Here is an 18,676-nt window from a genome sequence, read left to right as displayed (position 1 = left end):
GTGTTAGTAGTTCCAATTCTCCTTGTTTGTTGCCCATGCTTTGTGCATTAGTATAGAAACATTTTAGTTTGTGATTGGTTTCTCTTTCTCCAATATTTTTATTAGATTCTTTCGTCTTTGTTCTTCCTTTCCACTTCTAATAGCAGAGTTCTCAATAGCATTTGTCAGGTGTATGGCTTTTTCTGGTCTTTTGCTTCCCTTCCCATGTTGTTCTAGTTTAAAGCTCTCCTTACAAGTGTAGCAAGGCGACTTCCAAATACATGCTTTCCAGTCTTCGTAAGGTGCACCCCATCTCTAGCAAGTAGTCCATCGTATAAGTAGTTCACTCCGTGATCCAGAAATCCAAATCGTTGCTGACGGCACCATCGACGTAGCCAGTTGTTCACCTGCAGAATCTTATTCCACCTCCTTGTTCCATGGCCATCCACTGGGAGGATGGAAGAGAAGACCACCTGCGCTCCCAGTTCTTTCACTTTCTTGCCTAAGTCTTCAAAGTCTCTGCAGATGGTTTCCAGGTCGTTTCTTGCAGTGTCATTTGTCCCCACATGTAGTAGCAGGAATGGGTAGTCATCTGTAGGTCTGAAGAGTCCTGATATCCTGTCAGACACATCTTTAATTTTTGCACCTGGAAGACAACACATTTCTCTTGAAGTTATATCCGGTCTGCAGATAGCGGCCTCTGTTCCTCTCAACAGGGAATCCCCCATGACCACCACTCTCCGTTTCTTCTTCACAACATTTTTCTTTCTCCATCCAGGAGGACTCTGAAGGCGTACAAGGTTGCTGTTTGTTGGCAAAGTCTTATCCTGATGTATTTCTTCATTGTTTTCCTGCGTGAGAGCCTGGTACTGGTTTCTGAGCAGTATGGGTGCTGACTGCCTCCTGATCCTCCTGCTTCTCTGGGTCACATGTCTCCATTCCTCTGTTTCTTCAGGTGCACTTCGAATTTCTTCTCTTTCTGTAACATGAAGAGATAATTCTGCTCTGTCCAAGAACTCTTCACCTTCCTTAATGATCTTCAACGTAGCTAACCTCTCTTCGAGATTTTGCAACTTTTCCTCCAACAGGGACACAAGCTTGCATTTGTGGCATGTGAAGTTTGGCTTTTCCACTGGTAAGTCTGTGAACATGTAGCAAGAAATGCAGCTCACCAAATGGCTCCTGGCCTCTTCCATCTTGAGATTTCTTAAAAACGATGAAGGATGAGCCCAAATTTTTCCGATTTCCTCTTTTCAGCTGCAACGGCCAAAACCCAGTGATCGTTGAGCTCGCGGAGACTCTTCACTTATCCCAGAAGGCACTGGGAATATGCAAATGATCTCCTCAAGACTCTTCCCCTGGTTTTCCGATTTCCTCTTTTCAGCTGCAACGGCCAAAACCCAGTGATCGTTGAGCTCGCGGAGACTCTTCACTTATCCCAGAAGGCACTGGGAATATGCAAATGATCTCCTCAAGACTCTTCCCCTGGTTTTCCGATTTCCTCTTTTCAGCTGCAACGGCCAAAACCCAGTGATCGTTGAGCTCGCGGAGACTCTTCACTTATCCCAGAAGGCACTGGGAATATGCAAATGATCTCCTCAAGACTCTTCCCCTGGTTTTCCGATTTCCTCTTTTCAGCTGCAACGGCCAAAACCCAGTGATCGTTGAGCTCGCGGAGACTCTTCACTTATCCCAGAAGGCACTGGGAATATGCAAATGATCTCCTCAAGACTCTTCCCCTGGTTTTCCGATTTCCTCTTTTCAGCTGCAACGGCCAAAACCCAGTGATCGTTGAGCTCGCGGAGACTCTTCACTTATCCCAGAAGGCACTGGGAATATGCAAATGATCTCCTCAAGACTCTTCCCCTGGTTTTCCGATTTCCTCTTTTCAGCTGCAACGGCCAAAACCCAGTGATCGTTGAGATCGCGGAGACTCTTCACTTATCCCAGAAGGCACTGGGAATATGCAAATGATCTCCTCAAGACTCTTCCCCTGGTTTTCCGATTTCCTCTTTTCAGCTGCAACGGCCAAAACCCAGTGATCGTTGAGCTCGCGGAGACTCTTCACTTATCCCAGAAGGCACTGGGAATATGCAAATGATCTCCTCAAGACTCTTCCCCTGGTTTTCCGATTTCCTCTTTTCAGCTGCAACGGCCAAAACCCAGTGATCGTTGAGCTCGCGGAGACTCTTCACTTATCCCAGAAGGCACTGGGAATATGCAAATGATCTCCTCAAGACTCTTCCCCTGGTTTTCCGATTTCCTCTTTTCAGCTGCAACGGCCAAAACCCAGTGATCGTTGAGCTCGCGGAGACTCTTCACTTATCCCAGAAGGCACTGGGAATATGCAAATGATCTCCTCAAGACTCTTCCCCTGGTTTTCCGATTTCCTCTTTTCAGCTGCAACGGCCAAAACCCAGTGATCGTTGAGCTCGCGGAGACTCTTCACTTATCCCAGAAGGCACTGGGAATATGCAAATGATCTCCTCAAGACTCTTCCCCTGGTTTTCCGATTTCCTCTTTTCAGCTGCAACGGCCAAAACCCAGTGATCGTTGAGCTCGCGGAGACTCTTCACTTATCCCAGAAGGCACTGGGAATATGCAAATGATCTCCTCAAGACTCTTCCCCTGTTTGCCTAGGGTTTTATATCCGAGGATGGCAGAAGCAGTTCATCTTCCAACTCACATGTCCGCCAATGGAATGACACGCCTAGTCACGAACGTTTGGATTGCTCCTGGGTTTGGGAAGATGGCGCAGCTACACTGTACCACCTGTCCCATATGCCTAGCACACAATCCCGGACAAGTAGTGAAGACTCCACGGAAACACAGTCCTAGGCCGTTATATCCTTTCCAGAGACTGCAGATTGACTACATTCAACTCCCCAGAAGTGGACCATATGAATATGTTCTGGTGTGTGTTGACATGTTCTCTGGATGGCCAGAAGCCTACCCGGTGAAAACGGCTACAGCTCGAACCACTGCAAAGAAACTGGTGATGGAACTAGTACCACGATTCGGTGTCCCTGAGACAATTGAATCAGACAGAGGCACACATTTTACTGCTGAGGTAATGCAAAATGTCATGCAAATGATAGGTGTAGAACAAGCATTTCATACACCCTACCACCCACAGAGTTCAGGGAAGGTAGAGAGAATGAACGGGACACTAAAATTGAAAATACAGAAAACCATGGAACAGACCCATAGACCATGGCCAGAGTGTCTCCCATTAGCATTATTCTCAGTAAGGTACACACCCACAGGGAAAACTAAACTGTCACCCTTCGAGATATTGTTTGGAAGACCACCAAACACAGGGTTGTACTACCCACAGGTTTTAACACTTAATGTGGATGGTTTGACTAGTTACGTAATCCAGTTACAAAAGCATTTAACTCAAATGCATTCTCTAGTTTTTTCTTCCATTCCAGATCCGGATAGTGTGGAAGGAACACACTGCCTACAACCTGGTGATTACGTATATGTCAAGAAACACTCCAGAAAGACGCTTGAACCCCGATACCAAGGTCCTTATCAAGTACTCTTGACAACGCCTACTTCTGTCAAGTTAGAAGGACGATCAACCTGGATCCACGCATCACATTGCAAACTAGCCACAGGAGTCAATAAGAATATATAAAAGAGCATAATGCTTTGGTTTTTTGCATTTCCTATAATGACAGTAGCTGCATGGGACAGTTTAAATTCTCCGATGCCATTGAATAATAGGTTTATACAACATCATGAGAAATTACTGAGAGATTGGTTGAATGATACTCAGCCTCCAGCAGATTGCTGGATCTGCACGTACTCACCAGTATCAGCCACGAGTATTCCCTTTCTTGTTATCCCTGTCCCACCCGAAGAGTTATTCGCTTGGACTGACTGTTCTGACACACTCGCTAATAATTCCACAAATAATATGAAGTTATGGAATATGACTATCGGTATACCTGTTGTGGGATGGGTAGGATATCCCTGGTGGCAAGGTAACCTTTCAGGAAGTAGCACTCACCTTCAATATTTGGCATATAAGGGGGGGGCTTGGGTACCTAGGAATAGGACTCGATTAATCAACTTGGGGCAAGTTCCAACGTACGGCCTACAAGTTAGTTTTAGTGTAACTTCCCACTCTACTGATGCCTTCAAACCAATACTGCTAGAAAGAAGGTTGCATAATACGTCCTGGGAGTATTCCAATTTATTTCCCCAGGGCAATAATGAAACTTGTTTTAATATTTCAGGTAATATACCTTGCAACGAGTCATCTGGATATGAGAAAGGAACTCCCACCTGTGGAAATCCCGATGTAGGGTATTGTAGCCATTTAGGACAACTTCCAAATTGGTGTATGCTTCAGAATGTATCTGCGTTCATAGATTTAGTCCATAGACTGGTACTACAACATTCAGCCCTATGGGACCTACCTAGTGATATGTTCTGGGTATGTGGAGACAATGCATATAAATGGTTGCCAGTAGGGGTAAGAGGTACTTGTACTCTGGGACATTTGACTCTGGCTACCTTTATCATTCCAAACCGACAATTGGATATGCAGGCTATACCCAAACATACATTATACAAAAGAGCAGCAGATAATACACCTCGTCCTTCTGGGAGACCACATATAGTGCAGATGAGTGTGGCTAATAAAATTGTTAGTTCTATTTTTATCTATCCTATGATCACGCAAATGTGGGATAAATTGGTTAGGGCTACAGATTATTTAGATGATCAAATCTGGGATATATTGGATATACTTAACACCACTGTTGCTGTCCAGAATCAACTTATTATAGTTACTAACCAACATACCATAGTACTGGATTATTTAACGGCAGCACAGGGTGGCATGTGTCAGGTCGTCGGACCCGCTTGCTGTCATTATATAGATCCCAACAACACTATAAAGTTAAAGCTAAAATTAGAGGATGTTCAAAAACTTAGAGATCAGTATGATAAAGACAATGATCGCAATAAAGATAGTTGGTGGTCAGATACATTCTCCTTTCTGAATCCAGTCAATTGGTTTAAGGGTATAGGAGGTTGGATAGCCTATTCTATTACGTATTGTTGTTTGTCTCCTTGTATTATATGTATTTTTGAAACTTGTTTTTTGGTGTTTTTCTGTATGTAAGAAAAAATACAGAAACAGATGAGAAAGATAAGTTAATGACAGAACATATACCAAAGTTGATAATTGTTTTCTTTAAGTTTTAGGTTGACATCTCATTTCTGGCATGAAGGAGCGTACTCTTGTGATGACAGACGTGGCCTTAGTAACTGGGGGATGGAGAGGGTAAAAGAAGATACCTGTCTCCCTCGGGCAACCCGTCGGCCTGGGATAGTACCTGGTGAATAGGACACTATCAGCTGTCATTACAGGATCCAGTGTTCCAGATTGTGAAGAATAAAGATGTCAAAGGGGGGAATGATAGGAACTGAAGGAGTTAAATTGAGTTCTGTCTATGTTGCATTTTCTTGTTGAAACTTATCTTTTCTGTTCCCTTGAGAACCGAAACCAGATAACAGATAAATTCCTGTCTCTCAGCCTACATGGCTTTCTCTGTGATTGAAACAAGCTGTGAAATCATTTTTATACTGCGCATGTCTGTAAATACTAAAATTCTTTGCTATAAAAGATGGAAGCCTAACTGATAAGCCAGAGGCGTCTTGGCAGGCATCCCGAGTTGTATCATACAGCTTGTGTCTGTGTAATTCTTCTCGACGGAGCTGATTTAATCAGAGACATATGGTGTCCTACACCCAAGAACATCGGTCCTTCGGGTGAAAGAAGTATCTGAAGGATCCCGACAGCACTTATAGATGAATAGCTTATATAATGAGAGGACACAGAGCAAAGGGTATAAATAGTGAGAGAATAAAGAGCTGACAGCGCATTACATCCCTGGAGTACAGATAGGAGATATAAAGTGCAGCCAGTGCTATATGGGATATCCCAGGAATACAGCACAGCCCATATAGTGTAAAGGAGGAACCATCCTAACAAGAGATGGAGATTACAGATCCTACAGACGACATGCCGGGAGTGTACAGAGAAAGATGGCAGATTCACCACTATTCCCTATTACGGGCGTTTCACCCCGTCAGCTTCCTCAGAGAGGGTACGGATAAGGCCGGGGTCACACTAACCAACGCAAAATACGGTCAGTATTTTACATGCGTAATACGGATGAATGGCCCCTAAACAGTGCTCCATATGTCATCCGTAATCAAGGTGTGGTCGCGTATTTTGCGCATGTAAGCATCCGTATGTAATCCGTATGGCATCCGTATGGTGAGATTTTCTCGCCGCCTTGCAAAATGGACATATAATGGAGCCCTATGACAGGGTTTCTAACAGAAACCAAAGAATAGATATAGACACATAGAGTGCATATATAGATATAGATATATGTATTCTATGTGTCTATATCTATTCTTTCGTTTCATTATTAAACCTGTCAGTGTGAGTTTACTGTATAGCGCACTGAACTGCCGGCTTTGCTAAAAGACACCGGGTGCGTATTTCTCGCAAGTCACATGTGTGGTCCGTGTGTAATCCGTATTTTTTGCGCACCCATAGACTTGCATTGGCGTACTACGGACGTACTACTAGTACGCTGACAATCTCAGCATGCGATTGGCACGGAGCCTAGAATACGGATGAGAAATATATGGCTGGTGCGAGTGACCCCATAGAGAATCATTTGTCCGTGTCTAATGCGTGCTTTTAGCGCCTCTCACTTGGCCATATTCCTCGCCAGTGTGACCCCGGCCTAAGTGTTTCCAACACACCAAGATCCTGCACTAATCCAGGCAAGGGGAGTAACTCTGGGGTAAAGTGGGGGTGTTCCTAAAGGAATTGGGCCTGTTCCCCGGTCATATCTTCCCCAGTGAAGCAGGAGGATCAGGATGAAAACCTGTTTGTAAAACCAAGATGAATAATGCTGCATAGAGCCATCTGGTAGCGATCAATCAGGTGAAGTGATAATGAGGGGGGTCCGGAAACAAAACAATGCAGGTGAAAAGAGCCAAATGTGACCCCACCAAGTGACCAGTGAGAGTGCAACTGTGCAACGGGTAAGAAAAGAGAATAAAAAGTGATATGGTAAAGATATAAAGAGAAAAGCAGCTTAATAACAGTGATGGATAATAAAATCTATGGGAAGTGTTTGTGGTGAAGTGTATACACTCCTAGAAATGTTTCCTCTACAATATAGAGATATAAATGATCAGTATTAGGAGGTGTAACAAAGAGGAAACTGTTATTTTATAGAGAGAATGTAACGAGCAATAAATGACGGGAATAATCGGGAATGAAATTGTTATTAATAATATAATGAGATCCCAGAACCTGACACTTCCCGGGATATATGGGCAGGGCCGGCGTCAGCACCCGGTGCTGGGCAAATGCCGGGGCCCTGGCAAGACGTGGGGGCCCATTTACGCTGTCTGGGAATCGATACCCGCGTCCGCCGCCACGCCCCCCCATGTACAGTCATGGCCAAAAGTTTAGAGAATGACACAAATATTAATTTTTACAAAGTCTACTGCTTCATTTTTTCTAATGGCAATTTGCATATACTCCAGAATGTTATAAAGAGTGATCAGCTTAACAGCAATTACTTGCAAAGTCAATATTTGCCTAGAAAATTAACTTTATCCCCCAAAACACATTTCAACATCCTTTGCAGCCCTGCCTTAAAAGGACCAGCTAACATCGTTTCAGTGATTGCTCCATTAACACAGGTGTGGGTGTTGATGAGTACAGGGCTGGAGATCAATCTGTCATGATTAAGTAAGAATGACACCACTGGACACTTTAAAAGGAGGCTGGTGCTTGGCATCGTTGTTTCTCTTCTGTTAACCATCGTTATCTCTAAAGAAACACGTGCAGTCATCATTGCACTGCACAAAAATGGCCTAACAGGGAAGAGTATTGCAGCTAGAAAGATTGCACCTCAGTCAACAATCTATCGCATCATCAAGAACTTCAAGGAGAGAGGTTCCCTTGTTGCCAAAAAGGCTCCAAGGCGCCCAAGAAAGACCAGCAAGCGCCAGGACCGTCTCTTAAAAGTGTTTCAGCTGCGGGATCGGGCTACCAGCAGTGCAGAGCTTGCTCAGGAATGGCAGCAGGCACTGTGAGGCGGAGACTCTTGGAGCAAGGCCTGGTCTCAAGGAGGGCAGCAAAGAAGCCACTTCTCTCCAGAAAAAACATCATGGAGAGACTGATATTCTGCAAGAGGTACAGGGAGTGGACTGCTGAGGACTTGGGTAAAGTCATTTTCTCTGATGAATCCCCTTTTCGATTGTTTGGGACATCTGGAAAGCGGCTTATTCGGAGAAGACCAGGTGAGCGCTACCACCAGTCTTGTCTCATGCCAACTGTCAAGCATCCTGAAACCATTCATGTGTGGGGTTGCTTCTCAGCTAAGGGAAAGGGCGCTCTCTCAGTCGTGCCTAAAAACACAGCCATGAATAAAGAATGGTACCAGAATGTCCTCCGAGAGCAACTTCTCCCAACCGTCCAAGAGCAGTTTGGCGATCAACAATGCCTTTTTCAACATGATGGAGCACCTTGCCATAAAGCAAAGGTGATAACTAAATGGCTCAGGGAACAAAACATAGAGATTTTGGGACCATGGCCTGGAAATTCCCCAGATCTTAATCCCATTGAGAACTTGTGGTCAATCATCAAGAGACGGGGGGACAAACAAAAACCTTCAAATTCAGACAAAATAAAAGCATTGATTTTGCAAGAATGGACTGCTATCAGTCAGGATTTGATCCAGAAGTTGATTGAGAGCATGCCAGGGAGAATTGCTGAGGTCCTGAAGAAGAAGGGTCAACACTGCAAATATTGACTTGCTGCATTAACTCATTCTGTCAATATAACCTTTTGTTACTCATAATATGATTGCAATTATATTTCTGTATGTGATAAAAACATCTGACAAACACACATAAAAACCAGAGGGCAGTAGATCATGTGAAAATATAATATTTGTGTCATTCTCTAAACTTTTGGCCATGACTGTACTGACCCCATCCTCACCCTGCCAGAGACCCCACCGGCCACCGCAGCCCTGATAAATCCCAGCAATGACAACACTCCTGCTGGGCTTCTTGGCACGCACAGGACCTGCAATGAGGTCACAGGAGGGGAGGAGTCAGGGGTCACATGATCAGGGTCCTCAGTGTGCAGGACTCTGCTGTGCTGGTTGTCATGGTGCTGGATGAGAGGAAGTTTATGTGTGGGGTCAGGAGGGGTTTACAGGGGGGATGTAGCAGAGCTGTGTGTGTATACGAGGTCTGGGGAGCGGACGTGTGGGGAGCAGAGCAGCATGTGTACGAGGTGTACAGAGCCAAGCCACATGTGTACGAGGTGTGGAGATCAGAGCTGTGTGTGTACAAGGTGTACAGAGTGGAGCCATGTGTGTACGAGGTGTGGAGATCAGAGCCGCGTGTGTACAAGGTGTACAGAGAGGAGCCATGTGTGTACGAGGTGTATGGAGCGGAGCCGTGTGTGTACAAGGTGTACAGAGCGGAGCCATGTGTGCACGAGGTGTACGGAGCGGAGCCGTGTGTGTACGAGGTGTACGGAGCGGAGCCGTGTGTGTACGAGGTGTACGGAGCGGAGCCGTGTGTGTACGAGGTGTACGGAGCGGAGCCGTGTGTGTACGAGGTGTGGAGATCAGAGCTGCGTGTGTACGAGGTGTGGAGATCAGAGCTGCGTGTGTACGAGGTGTACAGAGCGGAGCCGTGTGTGTACGAGGTGTACGGAGCGGAGCCGTGTGTTTACGAGGTATATGGAGCGGTGCCGTGTGTACGAGGTGTACGGAGCGGAGCCATATGTGTACGAGGTGTGGGGAGCAGAGCCGCATGTGTCCGAGGTGTACGGAGCGGAGCCGCGTGTGTCCGAGGTGTACGGAGCGGAGCCCTGTGTGTCCGAGGCGTGGAGAGCAGAGCCGCGTGTTTACGAGATGTACGGAGCAGAGCCGTGTGTGTACGAGGCGTGGGGAGCAGAGCCGCGTGTGTACGAGGCGTGGGGAGCAGAGCCGCGTGTGTACGAGGTGTACGGAGCGGAGCCGCGGGTGTCAGAGGTGTACAGGGCAGAGCCGCATGTGTACGAGATGTGGGGAGCGGAGCCACGTGTGTACGAGGTGTGGGGAGTGGAGCAGCGTGTGTACGGAGAGGAGCCGCATGTGTATGAGGTGTATGGAGCGGAGCCGCGTGTGTACGAGGTGAGCGGAGCAGCATGTGTATGAGGTGTACGGAGCAGAGCAGTATGTGTGGGGAGCGGAGCCGCGTGTGTAAAAGGTGTGGGGAGCGGAGCCGGAAGTGTACTGAGCGGAGCCGTGCGAGGTGTATGGTGGGAAGCATTCAAACCTCTCAACCGTCCCAGGTCCAGCCGGACAGTCCCGATTTTGAGAGAGACTGCCACAGCCGGGAGTTTACTTTTCCCACGGACACAGGAGTACACGGCGGAGCCCCGAGAAGCACTTTAAAACTCGCATGTGACTTTCTACCGGAAGTGTCGTGCTGGAAACTGACCGGAAATTAGGTAATTTTGGGAGGAGATTGTGACGGATCCATGGAGGCACTTCAGGGAATGCTTCAGATCCATCATCGTGTCCTCTGACAGCATGAACAGCGGGATCGCCTTGGACTCGGGGATGTCGGCCATGTGAGCGGATCATGATCTGTCCTGCATCGGGAGGCTCAGGTGGGCACTACAATGGCAGCCGGGCTGCTATGGTATCTCTATAGAAGCTTTATTTCTCTCTGTTTCTTTCTCTGTTCTTTCTTTCGCTCTCTGTTCTTTCTTTCTGTTCTCTTTCTTTCTTTCGTTCTTTCTTTCTTTCTCTCTTTCTCCGTTCTTTCTTTCCTCTTTCTCTCTCTGTTCTTTCTTTTTCTCTCTCTCTGTTCTTTCTTTCTTTGCCATCTTTCTTTCCCTCTCTATGTTCTTTCTTTCTCCCTCTTTGTTCTTTCTTTCTGTTAGAGAAAGTCCTAATGGAGAGTTGGAAGAGCCGGACCAAACTGCAGACAATCCTCTAAAGCTGAGGTCGAAGTTTATTCAGAGATACACGGCAAAACAGAACAGAAAGTCAGAGAAGTTAAAATATGTGGGCAAAAACAGGAATTCAGACAGGCAGAGATTCGCTAGGAAGTCTGGTGATGATAAGGCCCCGAGCTAGATTGCAGGTGCCTTTTATACATTATGCAAAGAAAGCTGTATACATATTATAGCAAAAGGGCGTATATGGTTACATCATATCTTTTTGGACTAAGGAAGAAGTGGCACAACATTACATCAGTAATTAACTTTTCACCAGACCATATTAAAAACCACATAAATCCAATATTATCTCTAACTACTGTCATTAATCTTATTACTGCTGTTAGACTAAACCCATAAATTCTTACATTTGACAATTGCAGAAGTCTGTTTCCTACTAACACTATCATGAATACACATATTTTCCATATATTTGTTGGTTTTAGTTTCTCATTGCCCTAAGGCTGATCCAATTTACCTGTAGGCACATCTACTAAATTTGTTAATGGGCATGATCTCATTTTACATCCTCCATCTGCTTTCACAGAGTACATCGTATTATTTCTATTGTAAGTCTATAGTCTCAAAATCAATGATCCATTGAGCCATTCTCTGTGAATTAATACCTGAAGCTTTTCCTTTCAGCAAAGTTTTTAAAGTGACATGCAGGGTTTGTAAAATTAAAGGAGCAAATCCCACTATATGTCTCACTTGATTCATAGTCCAGTGCACGCCCAGTAGGTGCTTCATGCACAGAGTGAATCCTTCTTCCACAGGTGTAAGCAACCTAGAGTAGTAACCTAGGGCATACAACTGACTAGACACTTCTGGGCTTTCTTTGGGCCATTTTTGTAGAAGCACAGAAGAAATAGAGACATCACCGGTATGAGTCTGAATGTAAAAAGGCTGGGAAGGGTCAGGGTTAACCAATGCGGCAGCTGCCGTAAGGGCGCACTTCAATCCCTCAAAAGCCTGTAAGGCGGCTCCCTCCACATTGACAGGTGCAAAATCATCATTAACATCTTTCAATAAATCATACAGTGGTTTAGCCAGATAAGCAAAATCTTCAATAAATTCTCTGAAAAAGTTGATAAGACCCAAAAATTTTCTGAGCTCAATGACATTAGTTGGTAGGGGAACAGCCTGAATAGCTTTAACCCTATCATGCATGGGTTTCTTTCCTTCTGCTGAGACAGACACACCCAGAAATTTAACCTCTGATTTCATCAATTGTACTTTATCTAGACTCATTTTGAGTCCTGCATCTTGTAAAGTCTGACAAACATTTCTAAGGGTTTCTGTGTTCACATTCATCGACAGTTTGAATCAATAGATCATCCACATACTGTAAGACTTTGTCTCCGTAACCAAGGGGTTCTAACACTTGAGCCAATGCCTGATGGAAATCCACAGAACTGTGAAATCCCATGAGCAACTGCGTGAACAAGTATTGCACATTCTCGAAAGTGAATGCGAAGTGGAGGGCAGATTCAGGTGTTAGGGGTACTGAGAAAAAGCCATTTGCAATGTCCAAACAAGAAAACACTTTACAATCACTCCGCAGCTGTGACATAACTTCACGGACAGATGCAACAAGGTGAGCTGCTGAAGGAGTGTACTTATTTACAAGTCTCAGGTCTACCACCATTCGAAAACTGCCATCTTCCATTTTTACAGGTAGTATAGGACTTTTACATGGGGAATTACCTTTCACAACAACACCTTGCTTTTCCAACTCACTGACTGCAACCCTTATGTAAGGGATGGCGTCCTCAGGAATACGGTACTGACGCTGGAAAGGTGGCAGTTTTTCACCATCACTTTTAACCTGAGTTTGCATTAACCCACAATCAGTTTTGAGATCCACAATTCAGGGAACCTTTGCTTCAATACATTTTTCAAAGAATCATTGTCAGCCTTTTCAACATTTTCATTAGCACCTAATCCGAAGCTAGCAATGGGTAATTTGTGACTCTCCTCATACTCCTCCACAAGTACAATTACAGAACAGATAGTGGCTTCTTTGTTCCGCCACAAGACTTTGTTACATAAATCAACAACAATTCCCATTGCTCCCAAAACATCAGTTCCCAAAATAGTGGATCGTAACTGTGGGTTTACCCAAAAAGCGCATCGAAGACCCCTTTGCTTCGATCCCCCTGTGTCCTGAAATCTCAGGTTCACTGGACGACTTTTTACTGCTTGAATACAGGAGCCCTCAAATCCTACCAACGTGGTAGTATTCTCAGGCAGTCCAGGGGGTGACTGCAATTTGTGTCTTGTTGTTGAAACTGAGGCTCCTGTATCGATGAGGATGTCTTCCCACGGCAACCCCTCTATTCTCCTTCTGACATAAGGTCTACCGTCCCTGCCCAGGGAAAGGGGGGCAAGGAGGGTAAGGGGAACAGGGAGAGCACTCCATCAATCAGTGTTACCTGCCGTGGTAAGCCCGAAAAATCCATTATCCCCATCTGGACACGGCTTCCGTCCAACAGCTGCCACCTCCGCCCCAAAGAGATCCTTAGTCAGGGTCCGGTCCTCATGTTCTCGTAGCTCCTTGATCAGGGGAGCGTAGGGACGAGGAGGAGTGACCCCTCCCTGAATAGCATGGACCTCCGGGCGCGGATGAGTGAAAGCCGTTGGGGAAGGAGCAGGAGCAGAAGGCTCCTGTGAGACTGGGTTAACCATTTGAAGACCGTTGTACTGCTGATACTGCCTAGGGTCATTCACTGCTGGATACAGAGGTCTAACTTTGAAAGGTGGTCTAGAGAACTCCCGGAGCTCTTGGGATATAGGCCCTGGCACAAAGTTGGGGCAAAAACGTTTAAAGTGTCCCAACTGTCCGCAAAAATAACACAAGGGAGGACCTCTCATGGGATCCCGTGGGGGCTCGGCCGAACGGGACCTGCCCATTCTCGGTACCTGGCCGTACCCCCTGGAACTCCTGGCCTCCTCAAATCAGCAGATACACACAGAGGTGAATGGTATGCAAAAACATTAGACTCATCACCCTTCACCTCGGATTGCATTGTCCTAACATTAGTTAATAAAGCCTCAACCACGTCTTCAATGGATTCAGCATTTTGCAAAACTCCTGATTTAAAAACTTCTAAGGGAACCTTTTTTACAAATTGTTCCATCATTGCAAATTTATCACCCTGGTCCATAGTGTCTAAGGTCTTATTAAACACCACGCACCAGGCTGCAACCCATTTATCTGCCTCCATCCTGAGATCACTCCATTTTTAATTTTAAAAGAATCTAACAATGCCGGAGAGGGCTTTCTCCCCCCTAACTTCTGTGAAATCACAAACTTCATTCTTCCCTGCGGCTCTGTCAGATCACACGGAACACCCTTCGCCTGCTGGGCTCGAAGATGAGACATGAACTCAGGGTGCACAAAAGACATGAAATAACGGGAAGCATCCTCCCTAGATTTAATTTGGAATTTATCAAGCCATGATTCAAAGCCAAGGACATTACAAAACACTCCCATACTTTCCTCCCAATTAGGCAAATTTTTAATAAATTTAAGATGGACCAGGGACATCTGACCAGGACTCTTTCTCGGGGTAGAGGCAGTGTCGGCGTTAAATTTAAAATCTACCTGTGATGAATCATCCCCTTCCTCTTCGATCAATTCTTTACTTAACTGTGCCTGCATGTGTTGAAGATGTCGGAACAATCTATCCAGTGTATCTGTGTGTTCCATTATCCAGTCTTGTATCATTGATTTCCATTCCGAGATTGTTTCTGGACCAGCCCCGCACTTCTCCACTGCAGACTCCATCTGTGCTATGAGTGCTTTCAAAGGCTCCAACTCAACCCCCTCCCTTTGTGTCTCTCCTGCTTGTCTCAATGTCTCATTCAACTGTTCTAAGCTCTCCCCATACGCTGCCCCTGCCCGGGTGACCTCATATACATACTGTGGTGTAGACTGTTTATCAAGAGCCTGATCAAAGGTTATGACTGTCTTACACAAAGCCGATACCCGGCTGTTACTTTTCCCTAGCGAATTCTTTCAATCTAGTTCCCTGTTCTCTGTGGTAAACCATCACATACAATTTAGCCACGTGGTTTCCTCCAGCTGGGGTGTGCCAGCATATTTCTCTGCCTGCTTCCGTAACCACTCCACATTTACAGTGGTCTACAAGGATGTTTTACTCTGTTCTAGTATCAGCAAATGCAATTTAAGCAAAATTAGATACTCACACCTCTCAGATGGAAGACCTCGCTGCAGCTTTTTGACCAGATATCCAAAGAGGTGCAGCCATGATTTCAGCCTCACTCGTTAGCTTGCCAGGTGTCTCCCCACGCCCTTTTAAAGCTTCTTGCTACCGGACACAAAAAAAAATTCTCACGTCCTTGTAGATAGCTTCTTCTTAGTTACTCATCTTTTTATAGTCTTTTTCTTTGTCCGTGTTTTTCTTATAAAAAATCAGGCAGGCGTTCTCAGAGCAATCACGAGAGGTTCTCCTTCAGGCTGACTTCCTTTGATCGGTTTCACGTGTGGCCACACGCGTTTTTTTGTTTTTTTCTTCACTCTTCCAACCTGAAACTCTCATCTGCAACTTTTTCCAAAGGTTCCTCTGGAGGCCGCTCTCCGGAGCTGCTCCTCCTGGCTGGCAATCGCCACTTGTTAGAGAAAGTCCTAATGGAGAGTTGGAAGAGCCAGACCAAACTGCAGACAATCCTCTAAAGCTGAGGTCGAAGTTTATTCAGAGATACACGGCAACACAGAACAGAAAGGCAAAGAAGTTGAAATATGCGGGCAAAAACAGGAATTCAGATGGGCAGAGATTCGCTAGGAAGTCTGGCGATGATAAGGCCCCGAGCTAGATTGCAGGTGCCTTTTATACATTATGCAAACAAAGAAAGCTGTATACATATTATAGCAAAAGGGCGTATATGGTTACATCATATCTTTTTGGACTAAGGAAGAAGTGGCACAACATTACATCAGTAATTAACTTTTCACCAGACCACATTAAAAACCACATAAATCCAATATTATCTCTAACTACTGTCATTAATCTTATTACTGCTCTTAGACTAAACCCATAAATTAATACATTTGACAATTTCAGAAGTCTGTTTCCTACTAACACTATCATGAATTCACATATTCACCATATATTCGTTGGTTTTAGTTTCTCATTGCCCTAAGGCTGATCCAATTTACCTGTAGGCACATCAACTAAATTTGTTAATGGGCATGATCTCATTTTACATCCTCCATCTGCTTTTACAGAGTACATCGTATTATTTCTATTATCAAAGTTGAATATTTTCTTTCCTAACTTTCCTAAAATGGCTGCCTAGTCGCTCATGGCTGCTCAGTATATTATAACTGACCATTCTCTTACACTTTCCCCTCTTTGTTCTTTCTTTCTGTTCTTTTTTTCTGGCCATGCTTTCTTTCCCTCTGTTCTTTTTCTTTCTTTCTCTCTAGTCTTTCTTTCCCCTCTTTCTTTCTCTCTCTCTGTTCTTTCTTTCCTCTCCGTCCTCTCTCTTTTCTTTCGCTCTCTCTGGTCTTTCTTTCTCTTTCTTTCTCTCTGTTCTTTCTTTCCCCTCTTTCTTTATTTCTCTTTTTTCTCTCTGTTCTTTCTTTCTCTTTCTTTCTCTCTACCTCTCTGTTCTTTCTTTCCCCTCTTTCTTTTTTTCTCTCTCTGTTCTTTTTTTCTGTCCACTCTTTCTCTCTCTAATCTTTCTTTATTTCTCTCTCTTCCTTTTTTCTCTCTCTCTGTTCTTCCTTTCTTTCTCCGTGTTCGTACTCTCTTTCGCTGTTCTTTCTTTCCCCTCTTTCTTTCTCTCTGTTCTTTCTTTCTCTTTCTCTCTGTTCATTCTTTCTCTCTCTCTGTTCTTTCTTTCTCTCTCTCTGTTCTTCCTTTCTTTCTCATCTTTCCTTTATACGTACACTACTAAGGCTAGTTTCACACTAGCGTTTATGAGCGCAGCGACGGCCTGCGCATGGCCACCGCTAAGCCCCGCCCCCTGCCGCGCCTCCGCCGGTAGCTTCGCCTACCGGCGCATGACTCTGCATGCGCCCTGCGTCCCCTATCTTTATCACTGGGGGCGCAGGCCGTGCACAATATGCGTTTGGCGGCGCATGCGTCCTTTTGACGGTGCGCCAACCTGCGCCAAACGCAACCTGCTGCAGTTTGGTTGCGCCGGCGCACCGTCAAAAAGGCGCATGCGCCGCCAAATGCATATTGCGCACGGCCTGCGCCCCCAGTGATAAAGATAGGGGACACAGGGCGCATGCAGCGTCATGCGCCGGTAGGCGGAGCTACCGGTGGAGGCACGGCAGGGGGCAGGGCTTAGCGGCAGCCGTGCGCAGGCCGTCACTGCGCTCATAAACGCTAGTGTGAAACCGGCCTAATCAATAGCCTCCTTCGCATGAACGTGTTTTGCTACAGAGCGTGTGTCTGTGTGATCCACATGGAGACAAGTCCGTTTTTTGGCCAGCACCACGGATGCCACACGGCATGAATCATGGTATGTGTTAAAAGGGGGGCCCACTGAGACTCTTTCGCCCGGGGCCCTCAAAAACCTGGAGCTGGCCCTGTATATGGGCTTATATTAGAATCCCAATTACCAACTGGAAAGATAAAAACAAAGGAAAAAAGGGGTGGAACAAAAAACAAGCCCCAAACACCTCATAACCCACAATGTAAGGTCAGAAAAATACCGGAAAATATAAGTTTCTCTTCACACTGCAATATTAGTCACATGTGATCTGTGTCTCTCCCAGAAGAGAAGTCATCACAGTGTCATTCCCCGTAATAACCGTATAGAGGAGGAAATGATGGCGGAGAGACCATCCATGGTTAGAATAGTGGGGAGACACAGATGGGAACCAATGCTCCTGACTGTCCGGATGTCTAGAGGATCATCACCATCGGAGAGTAAAGTGCAGATCGGTGATCTTGTGACCGTTGTATTATGGGGAAATAAAAACAAATAAGACACATTGAGATCAGAGAAAACTGTTTTATGTAATAAAGAGTGTAGAGAACGAATTCTACCAAACCCCCTATAGGAAAGGGGAGAAGCTGAGAACTTCATTTACACCATAGGGATGTCAGGGATTTAATTGCCGGATCCATTTAGTTTCTAATTGTGTCCATTAGTGATGGGCATATCCCCCGATGACCGATATCGGTGGGTTCTCCTGAGTTTTTTTGTAAAGTTTGATCTCGGGGCCGGAGATGACGTGAACTTGTGTCCGAACCCCGAGCTTGGACTTTATAGATATGGGATGGGGAGGGCTGTAAAACAAAGAATAAAATTAATAATAAACATTATAATTATACTTACTGGTCCAGCGACGCGTCGTCCCATCTCCCTGTATCCCAACCATATCTACTTCCGGGGCCGCTCAATAACTTCCGGCTTATTCACTCCACTGCTCAGCAATTTTTGGCCGGCGTTGGTAGTGTTCGTGCGGTGATGTCAGGGTTCACCCCAGTTCATGGGCTGAGCACCCAATTTAAGTGATCAAACAATAATTTAATGTCCACAATCATAGTAAACAAAACGTTTCGTTCTTACATCAGTTACAGATTAAAGAACACTTACAGTATTAGGTCAGGTGGACTAATATATTTGGTTGAAGATCACTAGATCTAA

At 45.4% G+C, this 18,676-nt stretch overlaps 1 protein-coding gene across 1 annotated transcript in view; it reads right to left on the bottom strand.

Annotated features, from left to right (window-relative positions):
* Positions 1–18,173: 18,173 nt before the first annotated feature.
* The window catches only part of LOC141075802 (uncharacterized), a 30,898-nt gene continuing 30,395 nt past the window's right edge, over positions 18,174–18,676 (bottom strand). The window contains exon 4 of the mRNA XM_073562946.1: positions 18,174–18,315. Coding sequence (XP_073419047.1) covers positions 18,174–18,315 — 142 coding nt within the window. The remainder of the gene's footprint in view (positions 18,316–18,676) is intronic.

The sequence above is a fragment of the Dendrobates tinctorius genome, unplaced genomic scaffold, assembly GCF_039654945.1.
Source record: "Dendrobates tinctorius isolate UK_male_01 unplaced genomic scaffold, ASM3965494v1 ptg000372l, whole genome shotgun sequence".
Classification (NCBI taxonomy): domain Eukaryota; kingdom Metazoa; phylum Chordata; class Amphibia; order Anura; family Dendrobatidae; genus Dendrobates; species Dendrobates tinctorius.
The sequence above is the reverse complement of the archived record's forward strand: the minus strand, read 5'-3'. Positions and strand labels throughout refer to the sequence as shown.